Source organism: Trichechus manatus, unplaced genomic scaffold (assembly GCF_000243295.1).
Source record: "Trichechus manatus latirostris isolate Lorelei unplaced genomic scaffold, TriManLat1.0 scaffold00100, whole genome shotgun sequence".
Classification (NCBI taxonomy): Eukaryota; Metazoa; Chordata; class Mammalia; order Sirenia; family Trichechidae; genus Trichechus; species Trichechus manatus.
The window spans coordinates 3,488,571-3,505,318 of NW_004444036.1; the positions used below are offsets into that span (position 1 = coordinate 3,488,571).

General features: G+C 43.6%; 1 protein-coding gene across 7 annotated transcripts in view; it reads right to left on the minus strand.

The window, feature by feature from the left end:
- SH3KBP1 (SH3 domain containing kinase binding protein 1) overlaps positions 1-16,748 on the minus strand; it is a 407,394-nt gene that overhangs the window by 109,493 nt on the left and 281,153 nt on the right. For all 7 annotated transcript variants that reach the window (XM_023737269.1, XM_023737268.1, XM_023737267.1 and 4 more), the window contains one exon: positions 10,118-10,193. In XM_023737269.1, the coding sequence (XP_023593037.1) occupies positions 10,118-10,193 (76 nt within the window). The remainder of the gene's footprint in view (positions 1-10,117; positions 10,194-16,748) is intronic.

Here is a 16,748-nt window from a genome sequence, read left to right on the forward strand (position 1 = left end):
CACACACACACACACACACACACACACACACACACACACACACACACACACACACACACACACACACACACACACACACAAGAACAGCAGTAAAACCAGGACAAATCTATGGGCTCAGTTTTATGACATGAAAATCAAAACCCCATGTGTCACAGTCAGACTCCAGCAGGAAGCCTTCCAGGGCTTTCCAGCAGGATGGAAAGTACCAGGTTACGCCTAGAACTAGAAGCTTTCTTTTCCTTTGGGACACTAATACAAAAGTATCAAGCTCAGTGATGCCTACTTTCACCAACATCACAATTCCAAATTTTCTGATTAAACTGAGAACGATCTGAGACACGACTGGTTCACAGTCCCTTATCCAGAACCACTGAAGACAGAATTTTTCAGATTTTAGAAAGGAAATCTACTGCACATACCATATAATGGGTAACACCTCCCAGTTGGGGCCTGGGGTACACCCAATCATCAAATACTTTAAAATTTCTGCAACACATAGATGACTACCCACCCTAAGTGGGATGAAAAAGACTGTAAACAGACACAGGTCAGTTCAGGACAAGTTCTGCCATCCAGTGAGTGAGAAAACCTTTTCGTTTTCAGAGCTTTTAGTATTGGGGAATTGCATATGAGGTTGTGGACTTCTAGTATGTTTTCTGGGGAGAAGAGAGTAAGTGAAACACCACTAGAGTCTGGTTCTCAAGGAGCTAATAATCAAGTAAAGGCAATAAGGCATGTATTCCAACAGCTCTAACAAGGCAACAGTCATGAGAAGCTGAAAGCCACGTGTTCAGCTTCAAGAATCAGAGTATCTAAAATGAGGAAATCGCTGCTCCCGCCAGACTCAGGAGTCCTTCTTGGAGGCTTTGTAAGATGGTCTAGGACTTTGACCTGAGAAATGGGAGTACGGGGAGAGAAATATTTGCTAAGTTCTAGAGTAATGGTTCCCAACCATCCTGATGATAAGAATTATATGTGACATGTGTTGATTCTCTACTTTCTCAGGCCCCTTCCCTGGGCATCTGAATCAACCGGTCTGAGGTGGGACCAGGAATCCACCTGCTAAAAAGCACTCTGGGTGATTCTCAAGATGGGGGAAGCATAAGAAACCACTGGTCTAGGTCAGTGGTTCTCACACTTGAGCCTGCAGCAGCATCATCCGGAGAGCTTGTTGAAAGGCAGATGACTGGGTCCCACCCCCAGGGTTTCTGGTTCATTAGGTCTGGGGAGGAACCCTAGTGGTGCAGTGGTTAAGAGCTTGGCTGTTAACCAAAAGGTCGGCAGTCTGAACCCACCAGCTGCTCCTTGGAAACCCTATGGGGCAGTTCTACTCTGTCCTGTAGGGTCGCTATGGGTCAGAATCGACTCTATGGCAACGAGTTTGGTTTTTTGGTTTTAAGGTCTGGTGTGGAGCCTGGATATTTGCATCTCTAACAGGTTCTCTGGTGATACTGATGCTGTTGATCCAGGCCCACACTCTGAGAATTGCCGGTCTAGGGAATACTCAAACCCGTTGCCACTGAGTCAAACTCATAACGACCCTAAAGGACAGAGTAGAACTGCCCCATAGGGTTTCCAAGGAGAGGCTGGTAGATTCGAACTGCTGACCTTTCGGTTTGCAGCCCAGCTCTTAACCACTGCGCCACCACGGTTCTGGTCTAGGGAATGGTATTAAAGTTCAATGCTAGGAAGGAGCAAGACAACTGTGGGGACCTGGAGAGGGAACCTGGGTGGTGGTGGTGTTGGAGTTGGAGTAGGTGTGCTGTAGGATCAATTTAGACTAGAAATTGAGTTCTGGGTCAGATTCTGAGGACAGGGGGATAGTGGTGAGGGGTGAAATACGTATTAGACTTGTCATTTATTCAGGAACTATGAACTGAGTGCCTGCTGTGCTCCAGGCATGTGGCAGCGCCCTCACAGAGCTTATAACAGCCGACACCATTGGTTCCTAACCAGGGTGATTTTGGTTCTCACAACTGGAGGGGGTGGTGCTACGTGCATTCAGTGGGCAGAGGCCAGGGATGCTGCTAAACATCCCACGACAGACACAGCACAGCCCCCACAAAACAGAATTATCTGGCCCCAGACGTCAATAATGCCAAGGTGGAGAAGCCCTAGTCTACAATTCAGGCAAAGAAACGAAACACAATGTATATGTCACTATTTGTCTTCTCCAATCCAATGCCTTCCTTTAGCAAGAAGCTGGCTTTAACCCCAAATCCCAACAACTGCCTTTGGTCTTGGTTGCTTGTGAATTTGACTTTCAAATTATTTCACAAGTATTAATTATAACACCATTTACTCTCTCACTTTAAAAATAGAAATGTTTTTTAAAAAGAAGAAATCAAAATCTGACAAGCCAAGCCCACTGTGGATCAGAGGCCGATCGCTGCTGTTCTCAATGGCACATTCTTGTGCTCAGATGAGGAGAATCTTTGAGAGTCTTTGGGAGAAAGGAAACCTACCAGGATATCAAAAGAGTTAACTTTTTCCTCCAAGAGGACTGTACTTGAAATCCAGCTCTTAAGCAACATGGGTGGGTTGGGCACCCTCCGGGGAAGGCCCCCACTCTGAATCCAGATAGCAAGGTCTGTGTCAGGGGCATTTGACAAAAGGTGCTCGACAAATGGGACCCCGGGGATACTGAGCATGAGGCTTCATGATACATCAGGTGTGGAAAGCACTAAAGAGGTGGGTAGGAAACCTGTATTACATTGGATGTGTCCCAAATCCCAGGCCCAAGAATGAGAGAGCTTTGGGGAGGATAAATGAGCAAAAACACCCCACCTGAAAAAATATGGTAAGAGAGCTTCCAGGTGTATATTATAGGGCTGAGGTAAAACTAACATGAGGAAGTTGACCGATTTTTTTCCTACTTAAACATGTGGTGAGAAAGTAAAAATTAATTCGGACTGAGGAGGTAGGAAAGTGCCCAGCTCTCCATCAGCCCGGGATGATAGACTCAGTGAGCACGGTGAACAGGAAACGGGATTTCTCCCAAGCACACGCTGCAGCTGTAAGGTGTCATAACAACCCCTTCCTTTGAGTGACTACTACTTTCTTGCTCACTGAGGTCTGTCCTCAAATCATAGACTACTGGAAACTTGGCTTTTTAAAAATTGTATCAGTAGGAATGAGACATCCTACTCTTGCCCGAAGGAACTAAGTCACTTTGATCCAGAGTAGCAGCCTTGATTTCCAGCCAAAGTGCAGAGGCCAAGTGCAGCACAGGATTTCTGGACACAACATTGCACATAAACCTTAACTTGGTAGTTTCCAAAGAAATAGGATCTGGGAGCACTTGGTAGTCCAGACCTGAGGTTCACGCCTTGACACACAGCCTTGTGTTGCTTTGAGCCTATCAAAACACCTCTTGACTGAAATGTCACCAAATTCCTCCCTTCCTCAAGACCCACGACCGCTCTCTTCTCTTCTGTTTGGTGAGACACCCCACGGGTCGTCTGGTGTGCAGTCTTCTTCGTTGCAATGAGCCAGTAAACCTGACTTTGTTAGACTACATGTTTGTCCCTGGTGGTCTTAGGCTGATTGGGCAAGGACAGTGGTGGGAAGGAATAAAGGGTCTGTCAAGCCCCAAGGAACGCTGGCAACTACTGCTAACCACTCAGGAACCCGAAAGAGGCTCAAGAGTCTTCTGTGAACAAATGTGTCCTTTTCCTCTTGACAACTGTACACATGGGAAAGGGGCCCCATGGCTACTAATAAGTGCTTTTAAAAGACTCTGTCCAGTATGTAGCTGTTGTCGTGAGCTGCCGACAAGTCAACCCCTGGGCTCATGGCGACCTCGTGCACAATGGAACAAAATGCTGCCTGGTCCTGCACCATCCCCATGAATGGTTGTGGATCAGACTGTTGTGATCCACAGGGTTTTCGCTGGCTGATTTTCAAAGATTGCCAAGCCTTTCTTCCTTGTCTTAGTCTGGAAGCTCCAATGAAACTTGTTCAGCATCACAGCAACATGCAAACCTCCACTGACAGGTGCATGGCTGTGCATGAGGTGTGTTGGCTGGGAATCGGGCCTGGGGCTCCCCCACGGAAGGCAAGAATTCTACCACTGAACTACCACTCCCCACCCCGTCCAATATAGAGCCCAATAAATTATAAATCATTTGTAACTATCCACTTGCTCAACCACCACTTACTATGTGTCCATGGTACTTTTCTAGGCTGTACTGGTGGGGATATACAGTAGAAGATAAAGCCTCCCCAGTAAGGGACACGTGATCTAACTATAACAATAAGGCACCATGTGTCACCATTGTAGAGGACAATCCTCAAGGAGCAAGTCAATGGACAAACTGATCACACGGGTGGTACTCGGGCCTGTTATGAAGTGAGATGACGTGAGGCAGGGAAAGCTTAGCCTTCCGCCACAGTCACAATTCACCCAGAAGCCTGGTCTGCCCTTGTACAAATTCCATCAGGGATATTTTTTCCCCCAACCCACCTGCTTCACTTCTGAATCTAAAAGACTAAACTATTTGTTCAGAAAGATGTTAACTAGCCCTTTCTTCAGGCTAGTTTTCTATCCCACTGAGGCCACAAATCTGTATCAATTGTAATAAAAAGAGGGAAACTCCAGATACGGTGAGCTGGAGGAACCTCAGGGCACTTCATTATGAATCTTTTGACAATTTTCCTCTTGTTATGAAAATTATAGCAATCTGTTCCCCAGTATGTGTTTCAGATGAATTTCAATACCATAAATCCTTTCTTCTTTTTTGGGGGTGGGGGATAATGTTAGTTGTTTAAATAAATCCTAATCAGTTGCGTTTCACCTTTACTCAGAAAATACTAACTCACATGAACATATTTTGATTAATCGTAACTCTTTCTCCTGACGTGAGCTTATATTTTAGCATGCTAACGAGACAGCTGCGCAGGAAGACGCTTCCTGCCTCTGGATTGCTGGGTGGGCTTTGTCCCTGGTTTGTCTTCCAATGAGAAGGAAGAAGGAAGGTGGCTGCTCTAGCTGGTCAGCATTGTTTCCTTCCACCTGAACACGGTGTTGTGTCAAACTCCTGAAGCAGTGACATGTTCCAGATGGAGGGGGCTTTTTAGTGGACTAGGGTGTCTTATGGAAATCATGGAAGAGCAATGACTCCAGAATTTGCTCTTTACAGAGAGTAAGGTAAGATTAAACTCAGAAATTCTTGCCCTCAGGTCCATGAAAAACGTGTGTTAATACATCCTTCCAGTCATTTCTAACAATTATTGTATACGCTGATAACTCTGCTTTTGGGCCTGCTACCCACTTACATGCATATTTACGTCTCTACCCAATGACGCTGTCTCATATTCCTACCTAATTGTATCCATCTTCCCTTTGTCTCTCCCATCCGGCTGCTCGATTCTTTGAGTACAGAAACCTTTCACTCGGAATCTTAAAGCTTTTAGAATTACATCAGAGGATGAAGCTGCTGGGAGAAATCTCAGGGATTATCTCTAGTACAACCCTCTGACTTCACAGGCAATGAGGAGGAAAGTTAGAGAAATGAAACTATTTGCCCAAAGTTACATGGCTAGCTAATAACAAAACTTGTTCTAGAATCTGTGCTTCTGACTCTCAGGCCAAAACATACTACCCAGCTTTTGTAAAACCACACTCCTCATTAGCCCCGCCCCCAACTATGATGCTTGTAGAGAGCCAGGTGCATAGATGTAGTTAATAGATAACTTGTAGAGCTGAACAAGGCTGGGACTAAAGCCAGAATTATCCCACATGCTTAAGGGAGCTGAGCATTTGGAAATAAGTTAATTTCCAGGCCCAGGGAACCCAACTTCGATCCCAGAATTACTCAAATCTATACTGCCCAATATGGTAGCTACTTGGCACATGTGGTTACTGAGCACTTGAAATGGGGTTACTCCAAAATGAGATGCGTTCAAAAAAAAGAAAGAAAAATATCTCATTTAATTGAAAAAAAAAAAAAAAAAAACACTGCGTTCAAGTTGATTCTGACCCACAGCGACCCTACAGGATAGAGTAGAACTGCTCCAGAGTTTCCAAGGAGCGACTGGTGGATTTGAACTGCCAACCTTTTACTTAGCAGCCAAGCTCTTAACTACTGCACCACCTGGGCTCCATATTTTGGGTATACTGAGTTAAATAAGATATATTATTAAAAGCACTTTCACCTGTTTTTCTTTTTTTTAATTTGGCTTAATAGAAAATTTTAAATTACATATGTGCCTGGCATAATATTTCTATTGGAGAGGGTTGTTTTAAAACACAGCTAACCCTCCTACCCCACCCACCACACAATCCTTCCAAAAAGACTTGAGTCTCTTGCTGGCAAACGTTACAGAGTGTGAAAAGAAAAAGTGTCCAGGACAAGCTCTTATCCTAAAGTTAGTTCCTGAGCCCTAAGGATTAGTTACTTATCCCGCCCCTGCTAACTGTCCTGTTCTGTGCTGCATGCTAGAAGCCACACTCAGCCCCTTCTGCTCAGCCTCCCCTAAAAACAACTCACAGTGACCCAAGGGCCTATTTACTCTGGACAGAGTTGACCAGCCTACAGAGAATTTATATTTCACTTCTATCGAAACTCCCATACATTACAAAATTTTTCTCTGCTTCTCAGATGATTGTTCCTGAAAATCAAGAATCAGGTTGGTGAAGGCCACTGGTTGTCACACATGTCACAAAGGCAGCATGTCCAAGGGACCACATTCTAATTATCTTTGAGGCTTGATGTACCTTCTCCTTTTCCTGCCTATTCCCCACTCCAGCCATCCATGCAACTTTTTAATAACCTTGATCATTTATAAAATTGTTAATAACCACAACTATACAATAAGCATTTGAATGGAAGAAAGGAAAGAAATGCTACTGTCCAATAAGAGAAATGTTTTCAGAAGTGGTTTAACTTTTTTAATTCTTAAAAACAAATAAACAAACATATTTTTAGGACTCTTCAAGAATCTTGAAGATTTTGGTGCCTAAATGTAGGTTTAGCATGATAACCCTATGATCCACACGAAAAATGCAGGTCCAGTTTCTCCTTAAGAACACTTGTAAGTTCAGAACAATAGTTCTCAAAGTCTGGTTCCGAGACCAGCAGCAAGCAGCAGCACCAGGGAACTTGTTAGAAAAGCAAATTTTCAGGTTTCACTCCAGATCTATTGACTCAGAAGTTCTGGACGTGGGGCCCAGAAATCTACGTTTTTTAAGCAAGCCCTCCAAATGATCCTGATGCACATTCAAGTTTGAGAACCACTGGATTAGAGCATTAGACAAGTGGGCTTCCTGCCAATTATTCTGAGTCTGTGTGGTGTGATGAATTACTCAGTATGACCTTTCTCGCCATGGTCTTGTAACTCCCACCCAGGTGATTGGGCGGGACTGTGCAAATAAGATAATTGTGGCCCACCAAGGGGATTGGTCAGTTTTGCCTTAAAAAAGAGCCAACTCCAGAGCAGAAAGGAGAGCGCACCACCACCACCAAGGAAGGAGAGACCAGCAGGAGAGACTGGCAGCAGAGACCAGCAAGAGATGGCGGAGTAGGCTTCCCAGTCCACAGAGTGAGAAAGCTGAATGCCTTTGGGCAGAGACTGAGGACCAGGGAGAAGCCTACGCCTGACCCACGAATTTGGGACTTGCCCACCTCCACAACCGCACGATACACTTCCTTTATACAGTTCGTGAGTTGTGTGAGACACTGCAGCAAATCAGAGAACTCAAAGACAGGAGGGAGAGTACTGAGGCAGGAAGGAGTAGTTGATGTTAGAGATGATGGAGTGGTACAGCAGCTTGGAAAGGTTGGATATTTGGGACATCTTTAACCTCGCCTCATAGGAACCAACTTTGTGCTGATCCTTATAAAAGGAATTATTCATTTACTTTGAATGTACCACTAACAGATGGAATGCACACAGACCTCATCGTAACCTTAAACATTAAGACAGAGCTCTAGCCTCTGCATTGACCATCCATGAATTTATGTAAGCCACCTGAACCACCATTTTTAGCCCGGCAAGTTGCATAAACTCATTTTCATATGCCTAAGGTAGAACTCTCATCTGTTTTTAAAACTACCTATTTTGCAGTACAAAAGGAGCTCCTGGTATATTATTCTGCAGTTAAGTGAACAAGTCTATCCTTGTCCTTATACTGACCATAATTCTATATGTATTAGATATCTTTTCTTGTTCTTTGGCTTTCCAAACTAGATTGGCAGTCTGTCCACATTATCCTCATATGGAAATCCGAAGCTGAAGAAAATGAAATAAAATTGCTAGAAGAAACCTTAAGTACTTGTTTCTGGGATCAGATATCCTGAAGTATATGCATAGTGACCCAGTCATCAGAAGAATGATTAAAGCAATTGTAGGGCTGCCAGATTTAACAAATACAAATACAGGACACTCAGTTAAATTTGAATTTCAGATCAACAACAAATTATTACATGGGTCATACTTATACCAATTATTCATTGTTTATCTGAAATGAAAATTTAACTGGGTGTCCTGTATTTTCTCTGGCAACTGTAGAACTGGGAAAACTAACCTTTGAGAAGGTTTTGGGGGAGACAACTGGCCTCAAATACTTAAAAGGCTGTTACGAGAAAAATGGGCCGATATCAATATAAACCCAGAGAACAGAATCCATGGGTAAAAATTACACGAAGAGGAGATTTGGCTCAGTTAAAAAACCCGTTGCTATCGAGTTGATTCTGACTCATAGTGACCCTAAAGGACAGAGTAGAACTGCCCCACAGGGTTTCCAAGGCGAGGCTCATGGATTTGAACTGCCAATCTTTTGGTTAGCAACCATAGCTCTTAACCATTATGCCACCAGGGCTCCAACAGAAGAAAGAAATTTATAAAAAGTTTGAGTCATCCCAAGAGTCGCCTTGGTAATCTCATGGGCAAGGACTTCCTTATCTCTAGAGATAGTCACGAGAGACGTGTTGAGGATGCTTGGTGGAAGTTGAGACAGTAGGGTTGGTTGAGTGGTTTAGGCTAAAAGATGTATAAGGCCTCTCTGACCTGAAGGCCTATAAAGTCTAAATTGCTTTAGTTGCCATTCTCTAGAATTTTTCTTCCCCTTGAACTATGCAAAGTATTCTGGGTCTATATGGACAAACTATCTCTATACATGGGTTGATCCACAACCAACACCCATGGAAGCAGCAGTCAAGAAATGAAATGACACATTGCATCGGGCAAATACACTGCAAAAGACCTCTTCAAAGTGTTAAAAAGCAAAGATGTCACCTTGAAGACTAAGGTGCGCCTGACCCAAGCCACAGTGTTTTCAATCACCTCACATGCATGCAAAAGCTGGACGATGAATAAGGAAGACTGAAGAAGAATTGATGCCTTTGAATTGTGGTGCTGGTGAAGACTACTGAATATACCATGGACTGCCAAAAGAACAAACAAATCTGTCTTGGAAGAAGTACAGCCAGAATGCTCCTTAGAAGCAAGGATGGCAAGACTATGTCTCACATACTTTGGACATGTTATCAGGAAGGATCAGTCCCTGGATAAGGACATCATGCTGTGTAAAGTGGAGGGTCAGCGAAAAAGAGGAAGACCCTCAACGGGATGGATTGGCACAGTGACTGCAACAATGAGCTCAAGCATAACGACCATGGTGAAGATGGTGCAGGACCAGGCAGTGTTTCCTTCTGCTATACACAGGGTCACTATGAGTTGGAACTGACTCGAGGGCACCTAACAATAACAACATACATGGATGAGCTAAATATGGCAGGAAAGAACCGTGTTCCATAAAGGAAAAAAAAAAGGCGGGGGCGGGGGGGCGGTCTCAATCTAACTTGTGCCAGTCCTACCGGTAGAGTTCTAACTAAAAACATTTGTGTGCACTTCTACGTGTTTGAAAAAGCTGGTGGTTAAGAGCTCGGCTGCTAACCAAAAAGTTGGCAGTTTGAATTCACCAGCCGCTCCTTGGAAACACTATGGGGCAGCTCTACTCTGTCCTATAGGGTCACAATGAGTTGGAATTGACAGGATGGGAACGAGTTTGGTTTTGGTTTATCAAGATTATGGATGGATATGTCCCAAAGCATTTCAATGATTAGAAAACCTTTAATTGTTTTCAAATGTAAAATGGATAAATAAGGAAACTTACTCTTTGTCCTGCTGTCCACTTCTGTTTTTGAAGACTCTTGAGTTGCTGAAGTTGGAGGTAACTTCTTCCCAATAGTCTGGGGGGAAAAAAGATGATTTTGCTTATTAAGCGAAGGAATAAAACCAAAATCATAAAGACAAGATGCTCAAAACAGGTTGTAAAACCAGCCACTTGAGTTTTTTCACTGCTCTGTGTATTGGCTGACAGTCTTTAATAGGTCTGAACCTCAATGACAAATGAGTGGGAAAACTTAGGTAAAAAGAGCTTTATCCTTGTTAGCACTCAGTACCTTTTCTTCCTTGATGTTCTTCTTAAAAGGTTCACTATTTTTTGCTGAGAAAATAGGCACACTTCCCTCTTTTTATGAGAAGCTGACTAACTTACGTAAGCACAGTGTCTGGCCCACAGGAGGGGCTCAGAAGTAGCTGCAGAGTGAAAGGATGATCATAGAGGGAAGAAATAAAAAGACAGAAGGAAGGAAGGGAAAAAGGATGGAAGGCCAGAAAGACAGATGGCAGATGGGCAGATGGAAGGACAGGCAGAAGCCAGGGTGTCCAGGGCAACTGTGCCTTACTGAGCCATCTTCTAGCCATCTAAGTTTCAGTCCAACTCATAGCTTACAAGTAACTGCGCTCGTGGCCTCTTGGCCAGGTCCATCTGCCCCAAAGTTGAAAACAGGACTGGCAGCTCCCTTTCCACCCGTCTTTTAACCCTCCACGGCTTTGGAAAAGTCCAACTCCTCAGACCCTAGGCTTCTCTTTACTGGTTAAAAAAGAAAAAGAGAAAGAGTATGAGTTTGTTTTCAGTTGATTTTCTTCCCTTCATTTGAAGCTAATTCCATCATCGTCCATGATTTAGGAACCATCCTAGAGAAGACAGGATAGTGTCTCTACCCAAAGATGTTCCTGAAAACACAGGCAACTCAGCAGCTCAAAATACAATGATGGTTCCAAAGGTGAGGTCCGTTCCTACTCCTCTCCTTTGCCACCACATCTGTGTAATCATGATTAATGTCTGAGGAAAATGTCTATTGATACCAGGGACACAGCTGTCAAAGCCACGCGTAGTTGGGTCAGTCGGCCTGCCCAACAATGAGAGGTTTCGCCAGTGAGAAATCTGGCCCCTAGGAAAACCAAACCTATCTGCCTTTAACACATGAAGAGGGATGAAGCACATAATTCAAACAATGGCATGGTGGACTTGGTCTGCAGATAAGACCAATTCACTACTGTTTTTAATTTGAAAAAATTCTACATGCTTCAAATGTAGAAACTAACATTAAATATGAATAAATCACAGAAAAAGGAGAAGATAAATCAAATCCTCAGCCCTTCATGAATTTTTAAAGACATTTGGGACAGAAAGCCTTTAAGTTTTACACGGTGACATTTTTATTTAGTGCCAGAGGGCTTTCTATATTGGACAAAAAATGAAACTCAAAATAACATTCCATCCCCCCCACTGCTGCTAAGTACTCAAACTAATAACATTCTAAGATTCCAAGGAAACGTCAGGGAGGAAAAAAGCTTGATGTTATTCTGCAATAAGGTCAAATTTGATGAAAAGCTGTTTTTAGGACTACCTTGACAAATCAGGCATTGACACTAAAAAATAGAAGCTCTCAAAGTAATCACATTCCTTTTTACACTTCTACCAGCCTTCCCAACCATCCCTGCCAATCTCTTCGTTCTTCCCTTTTGGGGACCAGAAGAAAGCATCACTACTGCTAACACAGAGCCCTGATGGCGTAGTGGTTAAGAGCTTGGCTGATAACCAAAAGGTCAGCAGTTTAAATCCACCAGCTGCTCCTTGAAAACCCTATGGGACAGCTCTACTCTGTCCTATAGGATTGCTTTGAGTAGGAATAGACTTGATGGCAATGGGTTTGTTTTTGTTTTGTTTTGTTTTTTGACTGCTAACACATTAGGAACAAGAAAACAAAAACATCATGTACTTCGGTGATTACTGACAGCGGAGAGGACACCAGGAAACGCAATAGTAAACACTATTCCCAAGCCAAACTCTGTTTGCTTTCCTGAAGGAAATTAGACATCCAATGGTTTGATCCTTAAACCATGCCTTCCTTTAGAGAAACCTTTGCAGGCTGCATACTCTTACTTACAATTCCCCTTGTATGGTAACAAAGGAAACCCTGGTGGTGTAGCGGTTAAGAGCTACGGCTGCTAACCAAAAGGTTGGCAGTTTGAATCCACCAGGCGCAGGCGCTCCTCGGAAACTCTATCGGGTAGTTCTATTCTGCTCTGTAGGGTCGCTATGAGTCGAAATTGACTCGATGGCAACGGGTTTGGGTTTTTTTTTTATGGTAATAAAAGAAAGTGCTGCTTATCATCTCTGATGTCCCAGCTTACTAATCCATTCAAGGTAACGGACAGCAAGAAAAACCACCTCCATAAAGAGAAATGAAGTCCTGATACATAGTACAACATGGACGAACCTTGAAAACATTATGCTGAGTGAAATAAGTCAGTCACAAAAGGACAAATACTGTATAATCCCACTTATATGAAATATCTAGAATAGGCAAACGTATAGAGACCAAAGTTCATTAGTGGTTGCCGGGGGGCAGGAAGAAGGGGGAAAGGTGGAGTCATTGCTTAGGGGGCAATGAGTTTCTGTTAAGGGTGGTGGAATAATTTGGAAATGGGTAGTGGTGATGGTTATACAGCATGATGAATGTAATTAACGTCACTGAATTATACACGTAAAAAAAGTTGAAATGGCAAATGATTTGTTATATTTATTTTTACCACAATTAAAAAAAAAGAGGGGGGGGAAGGCCACCTGTTAAATACACTTACCTCTATACAGGAAGACATGAAAAAGCAAAGCTTAATTCTTTCTTTTTCCTCACTATTTCAGAAAATACACTACACTGGCTTCTATGTGGATCCTAGCAACAGGGGTGGTGGTGAAGCTGATATCACACCCATCTTCCAGGGAGAGCTGGGACCCTAATTCCTCCCTTCTTTTTCAATGGGCCATGATTAAAATAATGGAGGAAATCGAAAACATCATGCTAAATGAAAGAAGCCAGACACAAAAGGTCACATATTATATGATTCCATTTATATGAAATGTCCAGAACAGTTAAATCCATAGAAAAAGAAAGCAGACTGGTGGTTTCCACGGGCTGGAGGCGAGGGGGTAAAAGGAGTAACTGCTTAGTGGGTATGGGGCTTCCTCTTGGGGTTATGAAACAAGATAGTTTCAGAACTAGACAAAGGTGGTGGTTGCACAGTTTTGTGAAAGTACTACATGCTACTGAATTGCTCATTTTCAAATGGCTAATTCTAATGTTATGTGAATTTTATTCAATTAAAAAAAAAGAATAGAAGGTTGCCTTTCCTCCCCTCCCAACCTAGCCCTCCAGTGTTTCTGAGACAGAAACTGTTCAGGTGTGTCTCTCTTATCTAGGACCTAGACCTAGAGCAGTGGGGTCCCTGGACTGGCAGCACCAGCAGCACCTGGGAACTTGTTAGAGATGCAAATTCCCAGTCCCCACCCCAGACTAACTGAATCAGAAACTCTGGGGATGGTACCCAGCAGCCTCTGTTTGAACACACCCTCTGTCTGATTCTGGGGCACGCTCAAGTTTGAGAATCACTGACCTAGATCATAGTAGGTGTTCCACTACACCAAAAACCAAACCCATTGCTGTTGAGTTGATTCCAACTCATAGCAACCCTATAGGACAGAGGAGAAGTGCCCCATAGGGTTTCCAAGGGGAGGCTGGTGGATTCAAACTGTCGACCTTTTGGTTAGCAGCCAAGCTCTTAACCACTGTGCCACCAAGGCTCCAAGGTATTCCACTAGTATTAATCAAATACCTTTTCCTGGATTAAAAACTCAGGTGCCTATTCTCATACCTCAATTATAAAACATCTTCTCACTCTCTCTTCTCTCCCTCCTTCTACCTCCTCTATTCTCACCGGTGTAAAAACTTGTCACTGCTCCTCAATGAGTCAGTTCAGAGAGAAACTTCAGACAATGTGACAACATTGCTGAGGAAAAAAAGGGCTGCACAGGGCGGCCATGAGACACTTCACCAACAGAGTACTAAAAGGATGGGTGAGTGGGTAAATGGGTGGATGGACAGATGGTTTTGAACCAAATATGGAAGGCTGTATTTATCCTTTCCGGGCTCAGACCATCCCGAAGGCCACATGGGCAGATTCCCATGACTGTAGTAATCTTCAGGGACAGCCACGCCCTGCTGTTCCTTCCTGGTAGTCCTGATTACTGGAGTTTGAGGTGGGAGTTTTTTTCATTGTAGAAGACTGTCCCACACACTCAAGGAGCTTTAGCAACCCTAGCCCCTACCTGCTAAAAGCATGTAGTGTTTCCTAGCTTCGTGTCTACCTCAAACCCCCTCATCTCTTTCCTAAAACCACCACCCCCCCAGTCAAGAACTTCTCACCCCTGTGCAGTAGAAGCTTGTCCTTCCTCTAGATGCAAGAACAAAGACCAAGGCAATGAATTACTGCTCTCCCACCAGCCTGCCAACTCCCTCTACCTCTGAACACATCTTTAGTCCATTGGGATTAAAATGAACAGAAGCCCACAAGCCCACATTTTAAAGGGCATGCATCATGAAAGCAAGGCACACATACAGTACACACACAGTCACAGAGGTCAAGTATAACTGAATGTCAGCTACTATGCAGGCCGAAGTGGACAGAAAAACTGGGAGTCACATCCGTATGCCTCTCATCCACCTGACAGGTGGCAAAGAAACACATTAGGCTTGTGATGGGTGGGGAAACAGATTCAGGATCTCCACTCTGGGCATCCTGGGCAGAGGTCCAATTTTTCCGGCACGCCAGATAGAAGATGACTTATCCAGGACAAGCACCAACCATGCCTTATGGGCTGTGATGACGCTGCACAGGACGCAGCTTATTCACCTTCTAAGAGATCTGCAGACAGGCCATTTTCCGTATGCCTTCTGAAGGAACACACTTGGGCTCCGCACCATAGCTCGGCCCAATACCTCCTCTTTCCTTCTGCACTGTGACTAAAGAGTTCCTAGTCCACACATCCACATTAGTCTGGTCTTCTTGGCCCCCAACTTGTAAGACACTGCTCCGTCTGGGAGTGAATGTATACATGGACAGATGGACACATAGCTGGATAGAGCTGAAAGCTCTACAAGCAGACCACTGCTATCGATCTCCTTCAGCACACGGTAATCACCAGGTTGGTATCAAGTTGTGTCTCTCCCTCCACATACCAACCTCCATTTAAAACCTGATTATTATTATTATTATTTTTTTACAAATAATTCAGAAAATACGTTACTTTGAACATTTACTAACAAAAGTCCCTCTTCCTTCAGCTCTTGCCAAACATATTAAATGAACTTTTGGACAGTTTTGATGTACAATGGGAACATCATATACACTCCTAGCTCTACAAGTTCTGGTGATACAGTTATTCAGCATTGGTACAGATAGCCACTGTATAATTTCCGGAAATGGAGCAAGTAATTTTTTTCTTTTTCTGTGCCAAAATGAAGAAACCAATGCTTACAGGAAAGAAAATCACTGTATACCAGGTCAGTGGAATCCGATTCCCTAATGACTAATGTATCTGTTTCTATTTGTGACTACCGAAGCATGAGCCCAGGATCCTGCACAAATCAGTGGTATCAAAATCACTCCTCTGACTTTATTCTAATGCAAATGCAAATGCCTTTGAGTGTAAAAAGCCCTACTTATAGGGCAGTTCTAAGGAGAAGAAAGTTTATGTCCTATCTCTGAAATTCTCCTCTCCAGGAATACCACACACAACTTATATCACAAAAGCAACCAGGTTCAGAGGGGAGGAGAGACAGAACTCCCTGCGTTCTAGTAGCTGGTGAAGCCCTCCTGTCGGCAGGCCAGGCTTTCTGACAAGTATTCCAGAAGAAGGTGACGGTCTGAGAAGCTATATGGAGACATTACTCAAGTGCTCGCGCAAAGCCAAACACAAGAGGTGAACTTTAAAACAGCCAGTAAAACATAAAATGAAGGATGGCTCTTTGAAGGCATTTCTTTTACAAGGCTAGTGTCTGACAGTACTTGCCTTTCTGTTTAGTACGGATTAGTGTCCATTCGCTTTGACATAGGAAAGCAGAAGAAAACCTAGGAGGAAGCTGCACCTTATTCTAAACACTGAAACAGCAATACACAGGGTTCTCCAGACTGGTGTGCTGAGGCTGGCCAACAGTTCAGAGTGGTCATTGCAAATCCTGGTCACAGAGAGGATATGGAGAGATAGACGCAGAAGCCAGTGATGGGAGGAGGAACAAAACAGTATCTACGTAGGACGATAGCCATAACCTTTCAGTTTTCTTTTACCACCAAAAGTCAGGAAGATACACAAGCTGTGTGTTAAAACTCGCTGCAAACTTTTTATATTTATTTTTTCCAGAGGCACTTAAAAACATGCTGCTTTCATGAATACCTATGACTGGTGGCATTATGAAAAGTATGCTTGGCTCTCAGCAGGGAGCAGGAGGAGCAGAGCAGAAGCCCCACTAGCCAGCTCATGTCACAGCCAGAACAGAAATAACACAAAGGAGCATCTTTACAATGGAGCGCCTTGTGCAATCCTAATGGAAGGCTTGTCT